A 22,187-nucleotide genomic window follows, 5' to 3' on the forward strand; every position below is an offset into this window, starting at 1 on the left:
GAGTGCCGCCTTATCCCGGCCGCGGGGCGTGGGGCGACCCTGTCCGGGTTGCCGGGCGCTCTCCCCGGGCCGGCCACTGTGGGGTTTGGGTGGGGACTTTGGTTCTGGCGACACCAGGTACGCACCGCGGTCATCTCCAGGCGGGATGGGCTGGGCTCCCCTCCCCTCGGCTCCGCTCGGTTTGTGCTGCCGGCACTGGACGGGCGGCAATCCATGGTGTGACAACGCGCTTTTCTACTGCTGCTTTAAAGGGACACGGGAGTGCCACTGGAAAATGCTGACAGTGGTTATTTATTTATTAGCACCTTAGTGCTAACAGACAGCTTGAAGGAATACATACATCCGGTATACATGTTACTAGATGTGGGGTCAGACGTATGAGGCTTTTTGCATCCCTTTCTGTGCTTAGCTGTGCAAACACTTGCAAGTATTCTTTATTTTGAACTAGCACACAGTCATATTACTAATGCCTAATCTTGTATATTTATTGTCAATCTTACTGTAAAAGCATTTATAGTCGTCTCATTTGTTGTAGGACCACTTGTGCATTTTCTTTGCTGACTTGACTTTGCTTAAAAATAGTGAAATTAAGTTCTTCTTCACCTAGCGCTTTCGCACAGTTTTTTTACCTGTGTTCTTAAGTCTTTGTGAAGTTCTAAACCTAGAGGGTTTCCACCTTTTGTTGTTGACCTTCATGTTTGTATTTGAGTTAGTTACATAGAAAACTTTTTGTAGCATTTTTGTCTTAAAACGATCCACCAATTTATTAGCAGGATAACAGTTTTGAAAAAAAAGTTATAATGCACGTGTTTTACAGTTTTCTTTGACCACACACTTGTACTTGCATTGCCTTATCATTTATAGTAATCCTACTAAATGTTTTAATAAATCTTTACTTTGAATCATATAATGGTCTGTAGAAGGACATATAACTTACATACTGTTAAGTTATAGCCTGCCAATATTTAGCTGTTGAAGTGAAAAATGACAGAGAAATATTGTCTTGCAGCTTTTCTTGCTGTTTTCAGTCTTGCAGGTGGTTTTGTAGCTGCAAAAATCTTATGGCAAGATCAAATAGTCACATCAGTGCCCAAGGTTTCTTTCAAAGTAGTTTCTTCAAAGAGCATCAGACCTACCTTAGAAATGGATGCTGTCATCATGTCATGTTTATATCTGTTAATTTTAAATCAATCACTTTAGTATTGAGAATGTGTTAAGTGAAAGAAAAATAGAAATAGGAATGTGGGTTTTTTCAATTATTGTTGACTCGGGCTTCTGGTAAGCTGGTTTTGGTAAGCTAGGAAGCTAGGGTAGTTTCTTTGCAGATAGCTTCTGGAAAGAAAAGCTGCTATCTTGGGAAAACAAAACAAAACAAAAAAACCCACCCCAAAAACCCACCCAAACAAAAGCCAAACAGTTACATGATTTCTGTTGCTCAGTGTTTCAGCCATGTCTGACAAAAGCGAGCTGAAGGCGGAGTTGGAGCGCAAGAAACAACGATTAGCTCAAATCAGAGAGGAGAAGAAGAGAAAGGAGGAAGAAAGAAAGAAGAAAGAAGTAAGAAATAATTTTCACTTTACCTTGCATATGTTACTTGCCTGAAATTTAAGAGTAGGTTCACATAATCTACCAATCATTTTCTGTGTCCTGTTCAGGGAGTGTCTGTTTAATGGTTGGTGCTAATATAAATGTAGCACTTTAATTTTCTAATAATGTAAACACCTACTCTTTTCTTTTCAACCGTCTGTATGATAAACTGGATTTAAAAAAATAAATTAGTATCTTACACTAGCATAACATTCAGATTTCTAGAACTATCTCTGTGCATGTGCCATCATTAAACAAATCACTCTGATCCATTGCATGAAAGCTCTGCTTAATGAGTTGTGATAGGTCTAATCTAAAGAACTAATTTCTGAAGTATGGTTCTGAGGATGTCTGTAGGAGTTATCTGACTGCCAGTATTGTCATTATACAAACACTGTGCTATGCTCTCCTGCTCTTTGGCCTATCTATAGGCTGAATTTTAAAATGAGCAACACTCAGGATATATATGGTGCTTGTATGTTACATTGAGTTTGTTACAGTCTTCTGGATTTCTCTCTGCTGGGTAGGTGATAATCAGTGATAGATTACTGTTTCTCCTGAATGCAAATTGTATCTCATAAAAGAAACTTCTTCTGGTATGTTTCGGGTACTTTTTCATTACTTCTCTCTGTTTTGGTTATGATCTATTTGGCGTTCTAAATCAGCATATGACTGAAGACTGGGCAGCTGCCAACCACATGATTCAGACAAAAAGGAGAAAGAAATAGCTCAAATTATGTCCTAATGACCTTGTAGCAGTGTATTGCCAGAATTGCTCTTTTAAAAAGCAGCTAAGAGTAGAAAGATACAGAGTGTTTGGCATCTTTTGCAATAGAGCTTGCACTATTTCTAAATCAGAGGGTGGGGGTGTATTTTTTTATATCTAGCAGATAACACAAAGAAAACTACTTTTGTTTGACACAGTTATTGTCATTTTAAAATAGGAACCACATGACTATCTCTAAAATACTTTTACACCCAGGTACAGGATGGTTTTGTCATTATTTGCATTTTACAGTGCTTAGGATTAGTGTAAAAAAGGTACTCTTAATCTTATAAAGTGTAAGTCATTTTGGCAAATACACAGACACTTTTTGCATGTTTATAGATGTCCTTTAAAGACAGTACCAAAACTTTGGAACATTGTTATTCCTGTCTGTTTACTTTATCTGCTAAAAAGAACCATCAGAATTACTGACATTGAATATCTAATATACTTGATAGGTTTCAGTATTACAAAAACCCTGTGGGGTCTCAAAAGAAATGAAAGGTTAAAGGCTGTAACTTATTTATTAAATAATTTTTAGACTGACCAGAAGAAAGAAGTTCTTCCAGTACAAGAAGAATCTGATCTTGAAAAGAAGAGAAGAGAAGCAGAAGCATTGCTTCAGAGCATGGGGTTGACACCTGAGTCTCCTGTTGGTAGGAATGTTACTGTTTGTTTGAAATAAATGTTTGGGAGATTTTTGTGTAGTCTTTTTTTTTTTGGATGAAGTGTTTTTTGGTGCTTTGTGTTGGTTTTCTTTTTTGTGGTAGTGGGCTTTTTTGGTTTTGTTTTTTTTTTTAGGATTGAGGTATTTATATAACTAACATAATAATTCTCTGGCCACTTTTTCAGGGGTTATACATGTCTGGGTTTTATACTCTTTTGTCCTTCATATCTGTTATAAATGTCAAATGATGTGCTTCAGTACACATTACATAACATTATTTTATAAAATAACACCATTCACACTTAGTGGATTATTTGAAGTATATTAGTTAAAATATAATGTATGCATTTTCTTTTCCACTCCTATTTTTCATGCTCATTATTCTCCTGTATTTTTTTTCCTTACTCTTTTCCACAATGCCAAATTTCAATGCTGATATTTTTGTATGGAATTGGCTTGTTTCTTTTCCACATCTTTTACACCCTAGTTTTTCTTATCTCAAATACCTGACTGACTTTGATGGAGCAATAACAACACTAAGTATAAAAATTAGCTTCCAAGGGTGATGATTGGTATCTGTGCAGCTCTTGGATGTGGTAGCATATTGGCTCTTGCTTTTTGCCTTTACTTAGGGACATCCCTATGGAAGATGAAAGCAAGGAACATGATAATGGAACTCTGCTTTTTGTCTCCAATTCTGAAATCAAAGCAGTTTAAAGCTTGTCAGTTTGGCTTCTTGGGGCTCTATTCAACTGTGTTTGTAAATAAAATAGTAATAATTACTTACACATATATCTGCGATTATATTTTCATAATTGCTTTTGTGTAATCCTGAAGTGTTCAGAAGTGAACAGCATTATAGCTGCTCAGATTCCAACAGCCCCAGCAGTCATTTTTGGTAATTCAAACTGTTTTAATAGTTGAGAGACTCCATTTGGCTGTGTTAGCACCAGTGTGCAGCTGTTTAAGAAATCAGTTCTGACCAGCCACGGATTTTCTTTGCTAGACTAATAGTTGAACAGTTCCCTTGCATATAGTGTGCTAAGGCGGTTGATTGAATTTTTGTAGGAATGTATGTGGTTGTTGATTTTTTTCACATCTGGCAGAGAATCTATAGCCAGTATAGGACAGTATAGCCAGTCCTCAAAGCAGGTTAATGTGTATGCTTAGACGAGGTGTTCATGAAAAGCTCAGAGGTGCTGACATGCAAGAGGGGGCACACCCCTGCATGTTGTGTTTAATTCCACTGAACTGCTACTTAATCACACCCTTCAGTGTACACAGGGAATTCAGTCTGTCTCCTTTTGAGATAACCAGGTCTGATATTGATCCTTAATCAAGTTAAAATGTCCTACTTGCCTGCAGTTAGCATGCCAAAGGCTCGAGCTGCTTTTCTGCTGACTGGGTGCCAGCAAGTGCAGTGATTGTGTGCTTGAAGTGATGCTGACTCGTGGCTGAGCTGATTGGTGTGCAGCTGAGGTAGCTTGTGCTCACACTGTCAGTGGAGGGGGGTTGCTTGACATTATATTCTTTCCTAGAAAATTGTGTTAATCCTAAGGCAATTCCTGTGCTGTTAACTTCTAGAGAGAGAGTGTTCTGTTAGAGGAGAAGGGACTGTATCAGTGTTAGTATGGTTTGATATCTGCCATACTAACTATATAAGAAGCCTTAAGTTAGTGAACCAGAATTATTTTCAAAAAGATTTTACAGTTTAATCCGCTGGGGTAGGTGAAATTCCATCAGGTCTTCGTAAGACTGTTGGTCCTTCAGTGGGGCTCGGCTCAGTTTTGGGCAGGGTTTCCCGAGAATCGCTTTCTCCACAAGAGAGCGCTGCAGCACCAGCCCTGGCCCTGCGAGTGGAGCTGGGGCCGCGACCTCACCGCGTCCCGAAAATGCACACAGATGGCAAAGCAAAGGCCTGGGGCAGCTCCTCTGCTCTAGATTAACCTGGCGAGGATGAATTAAGAATTTATATATTCTTACATGCCCCCAGTTGTATAAGTATAAAGTCTAAATGTGTGTATGTATGAATTTATGAAAAACAACTCAAGACCTATAAAAAAGGTCTCTCCCCTAGGAGGAATGAAATTTTTAATAAATTGAAGAATTCACTGTTACTTTGGCAAAATTAAGGGAGAATTTTTGTCAATCAGAGCCGTGTCTCTGTTTTGAGATGGGGTAGAAAACTTCTTTAGAATTCACAATATACTTGTGATTTCTAAAAATTCTGTAGAAACCTTGCAGACCTGAATACAGAGTTCTCCCATGCTTAACCGCCGACAGAGTAGGCAGCAGTTTAAATAATTTGTGTTCGGTTGATTAAAGGGTTTTTTAAAGGTTGCTAAGCAGTGAATGCTTTACATATTGCTGAAAAAGGAAGCATATAAATACCTTCAAAATTCCCTTGATTCTTGTGTTTAAACCATAAGTTTCATTAGAAAATGACCATTTCTAAAAAAAAAAAGTTGAAAGAAATACCAAAGTAGCTTTGTATTTGTATCAGATTGCATGATGTCATTCACTGTGCAGCACTTCCAGATGCAGTCTTCATCTACTAGCAGGAAATGGACTGACACTTAAGAATTTAAATATACTGGTACTAGACTGTTTACTGTCCAGCAAAAAAAAAAAGTCATTCTCAAGACCTAATACTAGAAACTTTGTAATACACAAGATTTATGTTGATTTGATTCAAACTAGAACAAAAATAACAGGATGCTGTATGACACAGCCACTTTTTTGGTCCACAATTTGGTGATTATATGTTTTGAAATAACATTGCCAGTTAAACACATTCATTGTCTAATCTTTAAGAAAGACTAATGTCAGAGCTGTATTAACAACTCTTTTTTCTATATTTAAGCAACATGAGTCAGTGGAAATTATCCTTTGAAAATCAGTGTCATCATTTGTCAAAAGTTCAGTTTAAAAATATTTTTTTCAATTCATTTTCTCTTAAATGTCTTCCCCTCCATGTCTTTTTGTATTCTCCAGCTGCATAAATACCAAACAATTGCATGAAAATCCAGCATGAATTGTTAACATTGTCTTTTCCCCTCTCTTTCTGCTGTTCATTTTCATCCATGTTTTTCTTTCGTTTGCCATCACTTTTTTTTTAATCCTTCATTTTTAATTAATTTGCAAACATCCTAAGCTGTGCATCCTCTGCGAGTAGTAACAGCGGATACCTGTCTGTTTCACTATTTAGTCCCTCCTCCTACCTCTCCGTCCTCCAAATCCGTGAGTACGCCCAGCGAGGCTGGCAGCCAGGACTCGGGGGATGGCGCTGTTGGATCCAGGTACGTCACTTTCCTTGCCCTGTTCCTTTGCTCAAGACCTGGGTTCTGAGTAATTAAGCTTTAGAAGAAATCAAGGTTAATTATTTGATTATAATAAAATGAGTTTACAGTGTTGAATCTGACAAAAGTGACTGTTTTGCAGAAATACTTTACTTTAAAATTTGAAATGCAACTATACTTCCTGATTTGCCAGCATTAATGTGGAGTTGTTTAAACTTGCAAGTTTGAAGTAAAATGAGTATCTTGGGACAATAACAAACTCAAAAACTCCTACACTCTTCCCAGCTTCCTCTAAAGGAGGATGGGTATGGATGATTTGCTTTTTCCCATACCTGGTTGATCTGATAAAAGGTGCTGTCTACAAACTTTGCATTACTTCTGATTTTATTTTTCCCTTACTTAGAACCATATTTCTCATTATTTTACTTCATCTGTGTAGTACAACTACAGCACTTGGAATCTTTTCTTTTGTCAAAACATAGCTCCATCTTAGTACAGCCACTGTCGTTTTGACCTTTTTTGAGTGCCAGTACTTGTCACCTTTGTTTGACCAGTTCTTTGAGTGGTTTGAGACATTCTGCTCTAAAGAAGAGTCAGATAAATATTTCTGTTAAACTTTTCAAGTGGTGATATATGGGTGATAAGATGTGAAAGTGCCACTTCCAAAGGGTATTTCTACTGTTTCCTATGCACAGTCTGCAAACAAGAGCAGTAGCTGCCTATTAATATTGGTAAGATATTCTCAGCAAGTGATGTTTATGTACTTGAAATTTAGTAAGTGTAGACTGTGGATGAAGTTTAGTTAAAGCACTGTAACTGTAGCAGTTATCAGTTACTGTTGTCATTTTGGAAAAGGAGTCAAAGGTTAGACTGCTTTGAAACATCTTATAAAAAGACTGCAGTAACATCTTGTATGCATGTGGATTATGCATGAATAACAATATACATCTTAATCTGAAAGTATTCAAGAGACTAATGACCTGAACAAAGGTTACGTGGTGTCTGTTTCTAAGTAGAAATCGCTCATTTAAAACAGAATATATCAGACAGCAGATGTGAACCCAGACTTTTTGTTAAGAGTGCTCAGGTATGATCTTGTTTGCCTGTCGTGTTAATTAACCAATATAATTGTTCCTTAATTGAGTGGCAAGCAAATTTTAATTATTTTAAATTGTTGTTTATTGCTTATTAAGTTGTCTTTTAAGAATATATTTATATATCTGTTTATGTTCACTAGAAGAAAAAAACCAAGAAGTATTTGATGATGACTTTTTAAAAGAAAATATTTTCTTTCCATTCACACCTAATTTAAATTCAGTATGAAACCATATGCATAGGCCACATACCTGGAATGGTATGCCACATTGTATACTGCATTTATTTCCACCTCATCCATGCACTGCACTCTGACTGTGTTCTCAAACATAGTAATGCAATGTTGTATGTAGGCATTTTCTTATGAAGCCTTGAGAAAACCCATATCCTGAGTTCCAAAAGCTTCATGCATTTTCAAACTTTAAATCTGTCCCAGGATTTTGATCTTTAAGGCATGGAGGTATGAATATACAGCTAAATTGAAGGCATTATGGGGTCTCTGTTGGAATCCCCTTGCTTGTTCTCCCACCAGTGGGTTCTTCCCTTCCCCCATGGGTGTCTACATCCTGGTTTATTAGTACAAGTTCATACATTTTGAACATGAAAGTTGGACTCAATGATATCCCTTGGTGTTACACGTGGCATTTCATAGGTGACTCTTACCAATATGAGATATATTTATAATATATCTCATCACCTCCTCAGTGATGCTGAATCTTGTCAGTAGCTCTTTCAGTAAGTAGTAGAGCAGCATTCAGACTGTGCTCCTGCTGTTACTTCCATCTGTCTTGCTTAATTTTCATTAGTGAAGAGTCTTGTTTCTTAGTTTGCTTCTGGTTCTTTCTCTTTTTTTCCTCAGTCAAGAATGCAAGTCCAACACTCAAAAAGAATAGAATACAGCTGGTTTACTTTTAGGGTGGTGGATGCTTCATGGAATTAGTTGAAAAACAGAAAATATTTTTGGATATATAGGAATTATTAGGAAAGTGCCTGAATACAGAGAAATCTGAACATATGTGGAAGAATGGGAAATTTGTTCACTGAAGTTTGTAGATAAATTCATTTAACTGAAGGCAAAACAAACTGAAAACAAACAGTATTTTGCATTATTTTGGTACATATATAAGAGGTAAATTTTATCTTAGAATGTTACCTTTATTTAAAAGAGTATCTCTGAGAAGTATTTAACTGTATCTCCTGTACTACTTGTTAGCTTCAACTATTTTAAAGGACTGTCCCTGGTCCCACTGAAGCAGGAAAATGAAAATAATGCTTTGAAAGCAGGAAAACTACCTCATTAAGGGCTAGATCTTAAAGAGGTGCAGAAGTTGGAGCATTTTATGTTTATAGCCTTTCCCCCAAGTTCCCCTCAAACATGATTGAAAAAGTTGAGAAAATATTGGACAGGTATTGTGGTGATGCAGCATCTGTATCTGAAGCTAAGGTATTCTTTGCAACATGAATGTTGAGATGGTGGTTTGGTTTTGTTTATGGTTGTACAACATATAAGCAATACCCAGCTTCAAGTCTCAGGGACCAAATTAAACCCTTAAGCTTAAGTCTCTTTGGTCAAGAAAGACAGCAGAGATCTAATGAATAAGTATGCTCAAAGTAATTAACTTTAGGCTAAAATGATGGGTTCTCTAATGCACAAAAGATATTAAAAGGTTTTGGAGATTTGGGTATTACGCTGCTGCTGTGGATGCAGTTGTCTGGCTATGCATGAAGATGGTGGATTTGTAATTCCTAATCAAGTTATCATTAATAGTCCTAATGCACACTTTCCCCTAGAACAAGGTCGTGCATGGCACACTCATATTTATGAGCTTTTATGGCATTGCGTGTATATTTTTCAGATCAACATTAACTTTAGAAATTCTGCACCTAGTTAATAGAAAATTACCATGTATGGGATGAAAATGTAAAATTGTCTTTTATTGACTTATCATAGTAAAATATTGCATATCCTTTTTTTTTAATTCAGAAACATTATTTTTAAAAATGCAGATAGCATATGAGAATGTCAGAAAAAAACCCATGTAGGTTAATCTGCTAATCTCTTACAAGTGTGTTTCTAAAATTCTGCCTAAGCCTGATAACCAGTAGACTAGATGAAAATTTCTGAAGAAGGGATGAAGGCTAGAAATGAAGGTAGAGGGAATATTGATTTCCCCCTTCCTATTTCTTCTAGTACAACTTGAAATGAATCCATTCTGTTTGTTATTCCACGTGACTTAGAAACATATTATTAATATAAAGCCCACAATTTATAAGAGATTTTAAGTGTCTTAGATGGAGTTGGCTCTAACTCAGATGACACTTACAAGCCCAAGGCAGTGCTTAACCCATAATTACTGCAATGTCACATCTTGGAAACTCTAGCAGTTCTTTATCCCAGTGGAAATGCTTTTTTTGCCCCACTACCAAAAGGCTTATGTGTTGACTCATTTCCTTTACCAATATGACAGTTTCCTCCACATATTTACTGCTCTGGGCAAATTTATGTTATGTTAACAAATCTGTCTTCATATAACTTGAAGAAATCTAAAGATATTTTGAAAGGAATTTCAAGTTTTCATTGGTTCTTATCAGTATTTAAAATACTTTTATTTGCCTTTCATTAAGGCAACATTTGTTTGCAGACCTTTAATTTTCAACCTTTAAAATAATTTAATTCTTTGCTAATAGCTCTGAATTCTGTTTGCTTCTTAACTTTTGTATTTACTGCATGTGTAATTGCACTGAATGTTTGCTGAATTTCCCTTAACTGATGTTGCATTGCCTTGTTTCTTGTGAACAATATAATAACTATAAGCTTGCTGTAACTCTAGAATTTCATAGTGTATATTTGCTTCACTAATCTCTGGCCTTTTTTGCTAATGCTGCATGATTGTTCAACCTGGGGTACCAGGACGCTGCATTGGGATACTGATCCATCAGTTCTTCAGCTCCACTCTGATTCCGATCTGGGGTATTGCATAGATTTCTTATATTCTCTCTTTCATGTGCTTATGGATAATAAGTATGAGCATTTTTTCCTATAAGACTTATAGTTGTTGTTGTTAAGAAACTGTTTTGTAGTTAATAGAAATTCGCTGTCGCTAGACTTAGCACGGTTTGCTTGCAATATTATTTAATATACATTAGATGCTTATTTCCAATAAACACAAGCTGTGATTTCTTTGAGTCTTTCTTTGAGAAAATATAAACTTCAAGAAGTCGTTTATTTAAAATAAAAAGGTTAGCATGACTGTATTTAAAAACAGAGCATCTCCCATCTTCTTACAAATATGTTTATAAAAGCTGTAGCTCATTATAAGCGCTAACTAAAACCTGTATTGTGTGCTGAGAATTATGATTCTGCCACCAAAACCTTTCAAAAGGAGTTATTCTTCTGCTTTTCTCTTGGGAGAGGAGTGGATAAAAAGAAACTAAATCTGATATAGGTAAATTGTTGGATCGTTGCAGTATTATTACAGTATATACCGCAATTAGGTTTTACAGAAGGTACAATGCCTGAATTAATATTGGGCAGGTTTTGTAATATATTATGTGTTGTATGATGCTAACTATATCTACCTTCATGAAAGTCAGAAAGCTCAGAGGTTTTCACTATTGTACTCTGAAATGATGTATTATGGCTAAATTATTTGTCAGTGTGAGTTCCGGGTCAGCCTGGCAGTTCTGCATTCTAGGTAGTATCTTAGAGGTGGACAAAAAAGGGCAGCAAAGTTAAAAGACTAGGAAATGCTTTTTCCTTTAGAATAGCTAAGTTGATTTGCAAGCTTTATAATCCTAGAACTGTTGCTGTACAAGCATGACTTGGGAGTAGATCTGCACCCCTGATAATAGAGATGTATCATATATGTGGCAGTATTCTGGTCAAGCACAAAGAGCAAAAATTTTAAATTATATCCTAATGTCCAGATATTTATATGTGCACATCTTCCTTCTTGCCACAGATGTATAAATAGTTGCCTATTTTAAATAATAATGATAAAATAGTAGTCATAATCGTGTGACTTGTTTGCAGTTTCCACTGGATTTAAGTTTGATTAAACAGTGCTGTGACTTAATGACTTGGGTATTATTCTAAGCAAAATGTGAAATAATAAAATTCAATTGTTTTTTTCTGATTTTTAGACGTGGACCTGTTAAACTTGGAATGGCCAAAATTACACAAGTTGACTTTCCTCCTCGAGAAGTTGTTACCTACACAAAGGAGACACAAACACCTGTCATGACTCAGCCCAAGGAAGGTGAATGGTTAATTTATTACTATTAAGTTATTTTTGGTTTCTTTTAATATAATAATGATGACTGCCTGAATTAGAACTAGCACTTGTGATCTGGAAACTTAATAAGGTAAATGAAGTTTGATTTGTGAGATAATTTGTATAAATTCTATTACTAAATTTTTGTAGGTTTTGCTTAACTGTTACTGTTGTTCTGCATCTCTTTTAACATCACTCTTGCTACTAATATGTGGTATTTTCACACTCCTAGTATATATTCAGATTAAACAGCAAGTTGCTTAATTAGCTGACAGCAGATAAATAAATGGGATATATTTTGCATTTATGATGTTTAAGAATCCACATGTAACTTGGCACCTGGAGGACAGGGAGGTGATTTGAGGCAACTGGCATGGCTTTAACAAGGGCAACTCCTGCCTGACCAACCTTCTACCATGGAGTGACTACATCAGAGCACAAGGGAAGTGTACAGGGTCTGTCTGGATTTCTCTAAGGCCTTTGACATGATCCCCCCCAACATCCTTCTCTCTAAATTGGACAGAGATGGATTTGATGGGTGGACTGTTAGGATAAGGAATTGGTTGAATGGTTGCATCCAGAGGTCAACAGCTCAGAGTCCTGGTGTACATCAGGGACAAGTGGTGTCTCTGAGGGGTCCATATGGGACCAGTGGTATTTATTATCTCCATCACTGACAATGAGGATTGATTGTACCCTCAGCACAGCTGCAGGTGACACCAAGCTGAGTGGGGTGGTTGACATGCCTGAAGGCTGGGATGCCACCCAGAGGGACCTGGAGAAGCTCAGGAAGTAGCCCAAAAGAAAGCCAAGCATATCCTGGGCCGCATCCTCAGCAGCATGGCCAGCAGGTCCAGGGAGGTGACCCTGCCCCTCTCCTCTGCTCCTGGAGAGCTGCATCCAGCTCTGGAGAGGAGCCTTGCCCAAGGGCATGTGCTGACTGGACAAGGGGTAATGGCTTTCAACTGGAAGAGATTAGATTAGATATCAGGAGGAAATTCTTTGCTTTGTGGGTGGTGAGGCACTGGAACAGGTTGCCCAGAAAAGCTGTGGTTGCCCCATCCCTGCATGTGTTCAAGGCCAGGTTAGATGGGGCTTTGAGCAGTCTGATGTAGGGGAAGGTATCCCTGCCCATGGGCTGGGGGTTGGAACTAAATAATCTTTAAAGATCATCTTCCAATCCCTAATATTCTATGAACTTATTGAAGGCTGTGTATCATACAACAAACTTAGGAATTAACCCCTCTACTTCTTAAGAATTTAAATTTTTACACCTGAAGCTTGTACTTTGAGTTTTAAAAGAAGGAACTAATTTATTTATAACTTAGGCAGTGTCTATTTTCAGCAATTGAACACAGGCTTTCTTTCAGTCATGACTTAAACAAGTCATGTTTTGAAAAGTCAAACTTTTCAAAAAATAAACTTTTCTGAAGAAAATATGTTTGGCTAGCAGATTTACTTTTCAATGCTGAAACACTTAAATTTGTCTGCAAATGAAAGTATTAGTCTTGACCTAGTTTGTGTGTCGTTCTATAACAAAATCTCTTGGTTGTTTAATATGGCTGACTTTGAGTATGTGTCTATGTTAGCAATTTTAGGACCTACTTCTACATTCATAATTTTGCATTTCCCTGCTCTTTGGTATGTGAACTTTTGGGTCTTTATGCAAGGATATATCTTTCAAATTTCATTATTCAGTGAGCCAGAGGATATGATTTTTCTCTTAACTGTGTTTCTTTTCTATTCTTCATTTTATCTCTATCCCTGCACAGGTAGATGTTTGGGGTCTTCCCGCTTCCATTTCTCCCATGAGCTCAAGATTTCCTTTCTCTAATCCCTCGGGTCTTTTTTCCTCCCCTCTGTCAGGTTCATGGAATCTGAAGACTTAGGTCACAGTTTAGGTACTTGAAGAGTTCTACTTCTGCTGCCTGCTGACAGTAGAAATTGCTTGGGATTGTATGATCTGAGTTTCACAGTAGATAGGCTGTAGTGGAGTGGAACAGTGGTCGTCTCTATTTCTGCATTTACCAGAAAGTGGTCTCAATGCATGCATTGTCTCCTGATCCATTCCACCTTACAAATACTGATTTTTTGAGGGCCATCATAATTTTTAAAAATATATTTATTTCATATCCTTCACAAAATTCACAGGTGTCTTTTCATCATTTTGGTGTTGAAGATCCTTTTAAGGTTTATCTTAAGACCACCTGAACACATTAATAACAAAGCTCTATGTTCCCATTTTTCAATGAAATCCGAAATAGGACATAGGTTTAAAAAGAAGAATAAATCATGCTACATACAAAAAAGGAGTCACTAGGTAGGATATTTTTCTTGATAAAAGAAAATTTTAAATTAAAACAATTGACAAAAGCAATACGCTGAATTTGCAGGGTGCAATTAGATAAATTTAAATTCTGTAAAATCTATCTTATTGATTCTCATTTATTCTCACAGTCTGAGTTGTGCTTATCTGGGTGCATATACTGTGAACAAAAATAGCCTTGTGAAGTACACTTGAAAGTGGAGCTTGCAACTGAACTTACACCTGCAGTAGCTCCCTTGTCCAGCAGCAATTTCCATCTGAGCTGGGTTAGCCCACTGTTCACAGCTTCTTATAAAGTGAAGTGAACTGGACCCTTCATAATATATTTTGAGATTTTAAAGTGCTGTTGGAGCCGTGCTTTTGAAGAAGGAGAACAGAAGCAATTTTTTATTACATATGCTCTGCTGTCATTCTGCTTGTTTAGGTCCACTTGTGCAAAGACCTGATTTGGTGGGGGAGGACAGCACATAAAATAAAACCAACAAACCCACAGCAAAACACCAAACTAGATAGTTCTCTTTGTTCCAGTTCTGTATGCTGCTGTGGTTGTGTAGTTACATTGTAAGCTAAATTAAGAAGCATTCCAAGTACAGCTAGTCTGTCTGGTGAGACAGATAGGAAATAGAAGTAAACTAGTTTTAGATTAAAACCATTCCTAGTGTTCTGGAAATATTTGGGGCAACACGTACCAGGTGAGTTAAATAGGAGAAACTTCATGTCCTCAAATAAAACCAGGCATTTGGAAATGCCTGGTTTGGATTCACATAACAGTTTAATTAATTTTGAAATGTGGCAGCTTCCTTAGGATATGAAGGCATTTAGTGTTCTAACAGTTCTCACAACTTCCATTATTTTATTGCAGTACTAAGATGTTGATTTATTATGACCTCAAAGTATTTGAGAAACTGCCTTAGGAAGGTTGATTCTTGTATATTAGAAAACAACAAAATTGAGATCTCTCCTAGAAATCAGTTAATCCCAAGAAAGGTGGGTGTATAGGGGAATATGATTTTGTTCAGCTGTCACAATTAAGGCTTTCCAGGACTAACTGGGTACATTGCTGCTTAGTGCTGCTGTACAATACTGTGCATGTACAATCACAGCTAGCTGCAGACAGCATTAGTGCATTAACTCCACTCTTTAAGGAATAATTGTCTGCTAATATCTCCAGGACACAGAATTAAAATATTAAGCAGAGTAATAAAAATATGATGTATAGAATTTGCTTCTTGGATGCTGGTACAATATTTTAATTTTAATATTTTTCAAAGAAATAATGGACCACTGTATATTCATGTATGATCCTTGTGGGTCCCTTCGAACTCAGAATATCCTGTGATTCTGTATTAGCTAGTACATGCCTTAAATGTACAGAAATACAGATAGGAAAACTCGATGTGAAGACATTCAGCTTAACAAAAGCCACCCATTTCACAGGTGATTTAACTTTGATTAACCTACTCTGCAGCAACAGATTACTCAGACAACTGCAACTACACTCTACAGTGTCATTGCTAGCAAAGCACTGCTTTTCTTTCTGCCTTGCCAAAATACATCACAATTTTGATGTTAACCCAAAGTAGAAATTCAGTGGTTCATTAAATCTGTTTTTAGCATTCATTGGCAAGACATTTGTTTCTATTAAAGATTGCATAAAAATAGCAGCTACTTTACTGCTCAGTTTGTAACCTTAGATCCTCTGATTGCCTGTCAGAAACAACATGGAGTTGATCTCTTAGCATATTATAATGAATATTCATTGATATGTTGATGTGACATAGAGTCCCATTTCCTGTCTTGGAGGCCCTGTGACTTTTCCAAGTCTTTGCAGCCTTTTTTTAATCTGAAATCATATTTGGTACACTGACAATTGGAGTGGCTTAAAATGCCAGTAGATACAGTCAGTAATAAATAAGGTGCATGCAGTTATGGAGTGCCCTTGAGCTTTCAAATTTAGGTAGCTGACTTGAGATAAATGCTGTGCATGACAGTTTCATGGGTTCTTGACTTAGTAGACTGGAACTTTTTCAGAGATAGTGTGCCCAGTGTTTCAGTGTTTTCTGGGTAGTGTATTATTGTTATGCTAATTCCTTGCAAATTCTGGTATCTGGTCTGCTATTAAATAAATTCAAGATGAAGGAGAGACAAGAAATGTTTGTTTAAATTACTTTTCCTATCTCTATTTTTTTGGTCCATAACCTTAATGGTGCCTTTTTTTGTGAACTGTGAGAAAGCTTCCTGAGTTTGGAATAGAAAGCATTCTAGTTTTGGATAATGAGGTCAAGAACTTGTATATGTGGGGAATTTTTTTTTTCATTTTGGGGTTTTTTTCCTCCAGATCCCTTAATAAGAAAGTTTGTGTGTGATTCTTCTTTAGAGAGAAGGTTTTAGATTTATGCAGTTACAGATAAATCAGTGAGATGACATGTTCAGTTTCAAGACTGATACTTTGAGAATATTAGAATAAATGCTGTATCCTGCATTTAAATGCAGTAGTATCAGCTGGCTTTATGCAGTGAAAGTACTGTGAAGGAATTTAGAGCTCTGTATAATATATACCATTTATGTTTCAAACATTAAAAGGCAAGAGCAATCAACTATATGATCTTTTGAATAAAATATGTAGATTAGAAGGTCATATAGCACTAAGGGGTTGACCATCTACATTTGACAAGAATTTGACTCCTGTCACTGAAAATGGTACTTAGAATCAGTGTAGTATGACTAATGGGGGGTTGGGCTGAAATTTCTAATTTGGTACTTTCAAAGCTAGAATAATGTATACAGGGTGACCCAAAACCGAATTTCTAAATTTGAAGGCATCATTTATTTGTGCAAGATTGATTGGCAGGGCAAAAAAGAGGGGGATTTTGATCCAAGTGGCCATAATCTGAATACACGATCCTGTATGTGTTGTTCTCAAAGTCATGTGTGTTAACTCATATTGCCTTTTTTTAATTAATCATTGTTCACACCTGTAGTTATTTGACATGAAGAGTTCCCTTGTTTAAAATGGCCACAAGTGATACAGTTTTCAGGTTCCGAGTCCACTGTGCATGCGAATCCATCGAAAAAGGAGCAGTGTCTTTCTGTTTCTTTGCGTGATTATTTTGCCGAAAAAAGCTTTCATTTTTTTTAAGTAGCACAAAAGCTGTAATTGGCATGCTTTGTAAGGAAGTGTCAATGTGCAAGAGAGTGGAGATCACTAAGAATTCTTTTACGGGTTCTTTCCCCTTTGCACCACCGCCTCCTCAGCAGGGTCACTGAGATCACTAGCTTTTCTTGAAATGGCCATTTTCACTGGCAGGTGCATTATACCCTGTATTTTCAGATTGTTTTTCCATTCTGAATGTTTGGCAGGTTGATTGCTCTGGCTGCATTGACGGAGAAAGGGCTGACAAATGCGGTTGGGCTGGCTGAAAAGACAGTGATTACTGTTTTCCTTTGTGGCTGATTGAGGCCCTTGAAAGGAAAGATTTTAACCTTCACCATTTGGTTCAAAAGTATGAGCATATATTGAAATCATTCATGCCATTTATCCTAGTTCTGTAAACTTGTCAGAACGTAAAAATCGCTCAATTTCAAGTAATGTAGGATTGGCATACGTCATTATCATTTTGATTAAGTTGGAGTTTGTATTATTGTGTGCATTATACAGTGTCATTTAAAGCTTTCTTTCCTGCAGGTACAGTTATATTTTTATTGCCTATACTATGGAGTTAGAAAGATTTTCAGCCCTCTTTAAATCTATCACTATGTGTGTGGTTTGGCAGCTGGTATGGCCTACAAGCTGTATTTTGTTTGCAGGGTAAAGGCTTGTCTGTAGACCTCCTGGAGTGCTGGTAATTGCACAGGCTTGCCATTGGGGAAAGACATGATTGGAAGCAGTCAGGCAGAAAAGTGTTGTGCCATCCCATTGCCACCTCATAGCAGAGAGACAATCCTTGCAGTACCATCTGGTTGTTGCTATCTAGTCAGCTGGCCTGGCTGCTGGGACCATGGCTTGGCAGCTGGTTCCCATCCCTTGACCACCCCTTTTTTTTTTTTTACTCTTTTTGTATGCATGCATGTGGATTTTGGTTTTTTTTTTACTTTTTGTGTTAGATAACTTTGAACATGGGTCAGGAAGATGGCTGCAACAAACAAGCCTAGTCCCTGTTGAATGCTGTCTCATTATTTGTGATGAGGCATGCAGCAGTTTCCTGCTGCCATTCCCTTATAAGCAGATGACGTAGCTGTTTAACCAATAAAAACAAGTCTCTTCAGAAGCTTATTGTAGAAAGTGGATGAAGAAAAGCCAGCATATCCCAAAATTCTAAGTAATTTAAAGGTATTTTCTGGCTTACAGTATTCAAAGAATAAAATATAGAAATGCAGAAAGTGATGTAAGCCTTGTCAGTATTCCTGAACATTAACATTTTATGTTATTCATTGCAATTAGGGAAAACACATTTTCCTGTAAAGTTTTCATTGCCAAACATGATACAGATAATGAGACTTGCATCTAGAATGACAGAAAAAATGTAATCTCTCTGCTATTATCTTTAGCAAAATTTGCCTCTCAGAATAGCAACTTGAAAGCTAATGTAAGCCATCTTCATGCCATGGGCAGACCCATTAGACTGATGCTTTCAGATCATAAGTAAGCAGCTGTTCTGTAGACTGTTTTAGACATTTGATTTTTCTTTATTCCGCAGCATTAATGTGTCAGTGTGTTACACAGAACACACATCCACTGCATGGTTCTGTGTGGAATCATAACTGCCTGTAAGACAGATTGCCACTTTGGATTCTTTACAGTTTCCTGCGTTTCTTATTTCAGTTTATGCAACTGCATAACTCAGTGCAACTGATACCCAGGTGTACAGTGTTCCAATGATATTTTGGTTTGTGATAATGTTATCCTTGGCATTACATTTTACAAATGCAACAATTTTAAGCTACATGATACCATTTTACATCAGCTTATTTGAGTTTCATATAGAATGTTACTGTTCCCCTTTAGAAACACTGATGGTCTTACCATAATGTTTCTCCTTAGATGAGGAGGAGGAAGATGATGTGGTTGCACCAAAACCATTAGTTGAACCTGAAGAAGAAAAAACATTGAAAAAAGAGGAGGAGGAAGAAGGTACAGTTCATCTCAAGACATTTTGAGTGCTGTAAAGAAAGTCATCAATACGTTTTAAAACTTTTTGTTCTGTTAATTTAAAACTAATTTTGTTGTTAAATACTAATTAACCAGCAAAACATGAAACACAAAAATTATTAAAAATAATTATAAATACTGTTTTTCTTTCTTGAAAAGAATTGGTGAAACCGTGCAGTCCAGAAAATAACTGTATAAATTTTTTTCAGCCGCCCCTCATGAACTCACAGAGGAGGAAAAGCAACAAATTTTGCATTCTGAAGAATTTTTAAGTTTTTTTGACCACTCCACAAGGATTGTTGAAAGAGCCCTTTCTGAGCAAATCAACATTTTCTTTGACTACAGTGGAAGAGACTTAGAGGACAAAGAAGGGTAATGTGAATGTTAAATACGTTTCTGTGAATTTCCAATACTTCTAATTGAAAAAGGGATCTAAGATTAATATCTCCAAATTGTCTTTATAGAGAGATTCAAGCGGGAGCAAAACTGTCCTTAAACAGGCAGTTTTTTGATGAACGTTGGTCAAAGCATCGTGTTGTCAGTTGTCTGGATTGGTCATCTCAGGTAAAAAACAATGCTTAAAGTAAACAGTTGACTTTGTGAATTGTTGTAGTTCTGTGCATTTGATTCCCATAAAAGCACAGTTGATACAGGCTGTATTTCTAAAGGTGTTCCTGACATGCTCCATGGTTTGCAAAAAGTAGACAGAGCTGTTAATCTTTAGTGAGAGGTAGCAAAAGGTTTGGATTGTGAAGAAAGTTGGTTTTGGTTTATGGACTGCTTGGTAGAGCTAACTCAGCTTCACTAAAAAGAAGGCTCACTTAAATGTAATGGGTTTTAGAGTTAAAAGAAAGTTATGATGAGAGAACAAGACTAATGTGTATGTTAATGCTGATGTCGGAGCTAAATTAGCAACAATTGCAGTTTTCGCTGACAATATTTCATGCCTTTATAATGCAAGGTGTTTTTAACCCTATTTTGGCAAAAGAAAATAAAGATTCTAGGATTACCTGGACCATCAGCCAGTCATCTTGCTTACTTTGAGTCTTTTTCACTTACCATGCAGTATCCAGAATTACTTGTAGCCTCTTACAACAACAATGAGGATGCGCCTCACGAGCCCGATGGGGTGGCCCTTGTATGGAATATGAAGTACAAGAAAACTACCCCAGAGTATGTCTTTCACTGCCAGGTATGATTCTGTCTTGGGAAGGATTTTATGTTGATGAATTTGGACAAGTACCATCCTTATGTTTGTCAATATATTAATTTCATTGGGCTGACATTCACTTTAACTATATTTGCCAACAGATGTTAATAGCTAGACACTTCAGCTGAGAAATATTATTCTGTTCCAGAATTTCTGGCATCATTCAGAATTCAGTTTTGTTTGAGAACTCCTTTTTTTGTTTAAAAAAACAGGAAAACTTTCTTGTCTAATGGTTGAACCACAAAGGTTTGTATGTAAGGGGCTTGAGTGGGATTGTATACTACGGCTTAGTTTACTGAATAAAATGAAGACAGCCTGAGGAAATGGAACAAGGATGAAAACTAGGAACATATACATCAAGAAAAAGGCAGATGGAGGTTTTCTCGTAGTTTTCTGAAAGATAAAAACATGCAAATCTCTTCCATTATGCCAATCTCTTCCATTATGCCAAGCCCAGGATATCCACGTTTTTCCTATCATTTTGGAAAATTACACAGTTGAATCAAAATTTAACCTCATTGTCACATTACTGTCAAAGCCCAGATTGCAAAAGTAACTCTGTTATATCAAAATGTATTCCTACATTCTCTAAGAAGTAATGACTACAGAATGTGGCAAAACATTATTAAAATCTCGTGTGTTACCAGGCCTTCCTTTGCTAATAAACTGTGCTAGGAGGAATACAGATGAATGCATGTGAAAGAAAAGAGGAGGAAAACTTCATTTTGTAATTATAAATTGAAACAAAAAGACTGTTGAGGGGTTACAAAGGGTGGGTGAATCCTTAAGTAGTTGGGCAGTGAAATAATGTACTGAATAAATTTAGGCGAAGAAGTTGTTCTGATATTTGGCCTCATTTCCTTTAGTTTTAGACATAGTGTCACTGAATGATCGTTCATATATTTTGTTGTTTTTTTTCCTTTCAGTCTGCAGTGATGTCAGCTACATTTGCAAAATTCCATCCCAATCTGGTGGTTGGTGGCACATACTCAGGCCAGATAGTGCTGTGGGATAATCGCAGCAATAAGAGAACCCCAGTGCAGAGAACGCCACTGTCAGCTGCTGCTCACACGGTAGGAGGTGAAATGTCTTCAAGGACTGTGCCCTCTTGAGAAGTGTTTAATGTCTAGGAAATTCTGTCCAGTGCACTTGATTGGCAATGTTTGTGTCCATATTTTGACACTTAGGAACCAGGCTATTCATAAAAATCAGAATGTCAGAAAAAACAAGTATCAGTTTTTTAGGGGACTGTCATATGTACTTTAGATTGGGATCAATATTTTGTGCTTTGTTAAATGGTGAAGTCATATATTAATTATACTGTAGAATAATTATACCAGAACTTGGTATTACTTCTAAATTCTTTTCTGATAATATTTTGTTTCTTAGCACCCAGTGTACTGTGTAAATGTTGTTGGGACCCAGAATGCTCATAATTTGATTAGTATCTCAACTGATGGGAAAATATGCTCTTGGAGCTTGGATATGCTTTCCCAACCACAGGTAAGATAACTTTTGATAAATAAATAAATAAATAATGTATATTCTAGATTAATATTTTATATGAAAAGTCAGTTGATCTAATAAACATTAATCAACACTTTCCCCACACAGGTAGCTTGATATTTGATAAAATATTTCTCCACCTGTGGAATCAAATATTTTCTGTTGTTTCTTTTGTGTAGTTTTGGTGTACTTGTGTTAGTGGTGAACACAAATGTATTAAGCAAACTTCCTTATTCCTACCCAATCTATCTGAATAAAATAAAAGGAAAAGCTTTCTACTGGGAAATCTAAAAGATTTTGTAGGTGTT

The 22,187-nt window shown here is 36.7% G+C and overlaps 1 protein-coding gene across 6 annotated transcripts in view; it reads left to right on the forward strand.

The window, feature by feature from the left end:
• The window catches only part of DYNC1I2 (dynein cytoplasmic 1 intermediate chain 2), a 28,631-nt gene that overhangs the window by 427 nt on the left and 6,017 nt on the right, over nucleotides 1–22,187 (forward strand). For 2 of the 6 annotated variants that reach the window (XM_005415855.2, XM_031057318.1), the window contains exons 2-12: nucleotides 1,440–1,557; nucleotides 2,895–3,009; nucleotides 6,175–6,319; nucleotides 10,326–10,385; nucleotides 11,558–11,673; nucleotides 19,056–19,145; nucleotides 19,373–19,535; nucleotides 19,628–19,727; nucleotides 20,230–20,355; nucleotides 21,300–21,446; nucleotides 21,763–21,876. In XM_005415855.2, the coding sequence (XP_005415912.1) occupies nucleotides 1,450–1,557; nucleotides 2,895–3,009; nucleotides 6,175–6,319; nucleotides 10,326–10,385; nucleotides 11,558–11,673; nucleotides 19,056–19,145; nucleotides 19,373–19,535; nucleotides 19,628–19,727; nucleotides 20,230–20,355; nucleotides 21,300–21,446; nucleotides 21,763–21,876 (1,284 nt within the window). In that variant the 5' untranslated portion in view covers nucleotides 1,440–1,449. The remainder of the gene's footprint in view (nucleotides 1–1,439; nucleotides 1,558–2,894; nucleotides 3,010–6,174; nucleotides 6,320–10,325; nucleotides 10,386–11,557; nucleotides 11,674–19,055; nucleotides 19,146–19,372; nucleotides 19,536–19,627; nucleotides 19,728–20,229; nucleotides 20,356–21,299; nucleotides 21,447–21,762; nucleotides 21,877–22,187) is intronic. The other 4 variants (XM_005415859.2, XM_031057334.1, XM_005415857.3 and 1 more) reach the window with 3 other exon arrangements.

Source organism: Geospiza fortis, unplaced genomic scaffold, assembly GCF_000277835.1.
Source record: "Geospiza fortis unplaced genomic scaffold, GeoFor_1.0 scaffold112, whole genome shotgun sequence".
Taxonomy (NCBI): domain Eukaryota; kingdom Metazoa; phylum Chordata; class Aves; order Passeriformes; family Thraupidae; genus Geospiza; species Geospiza fortis.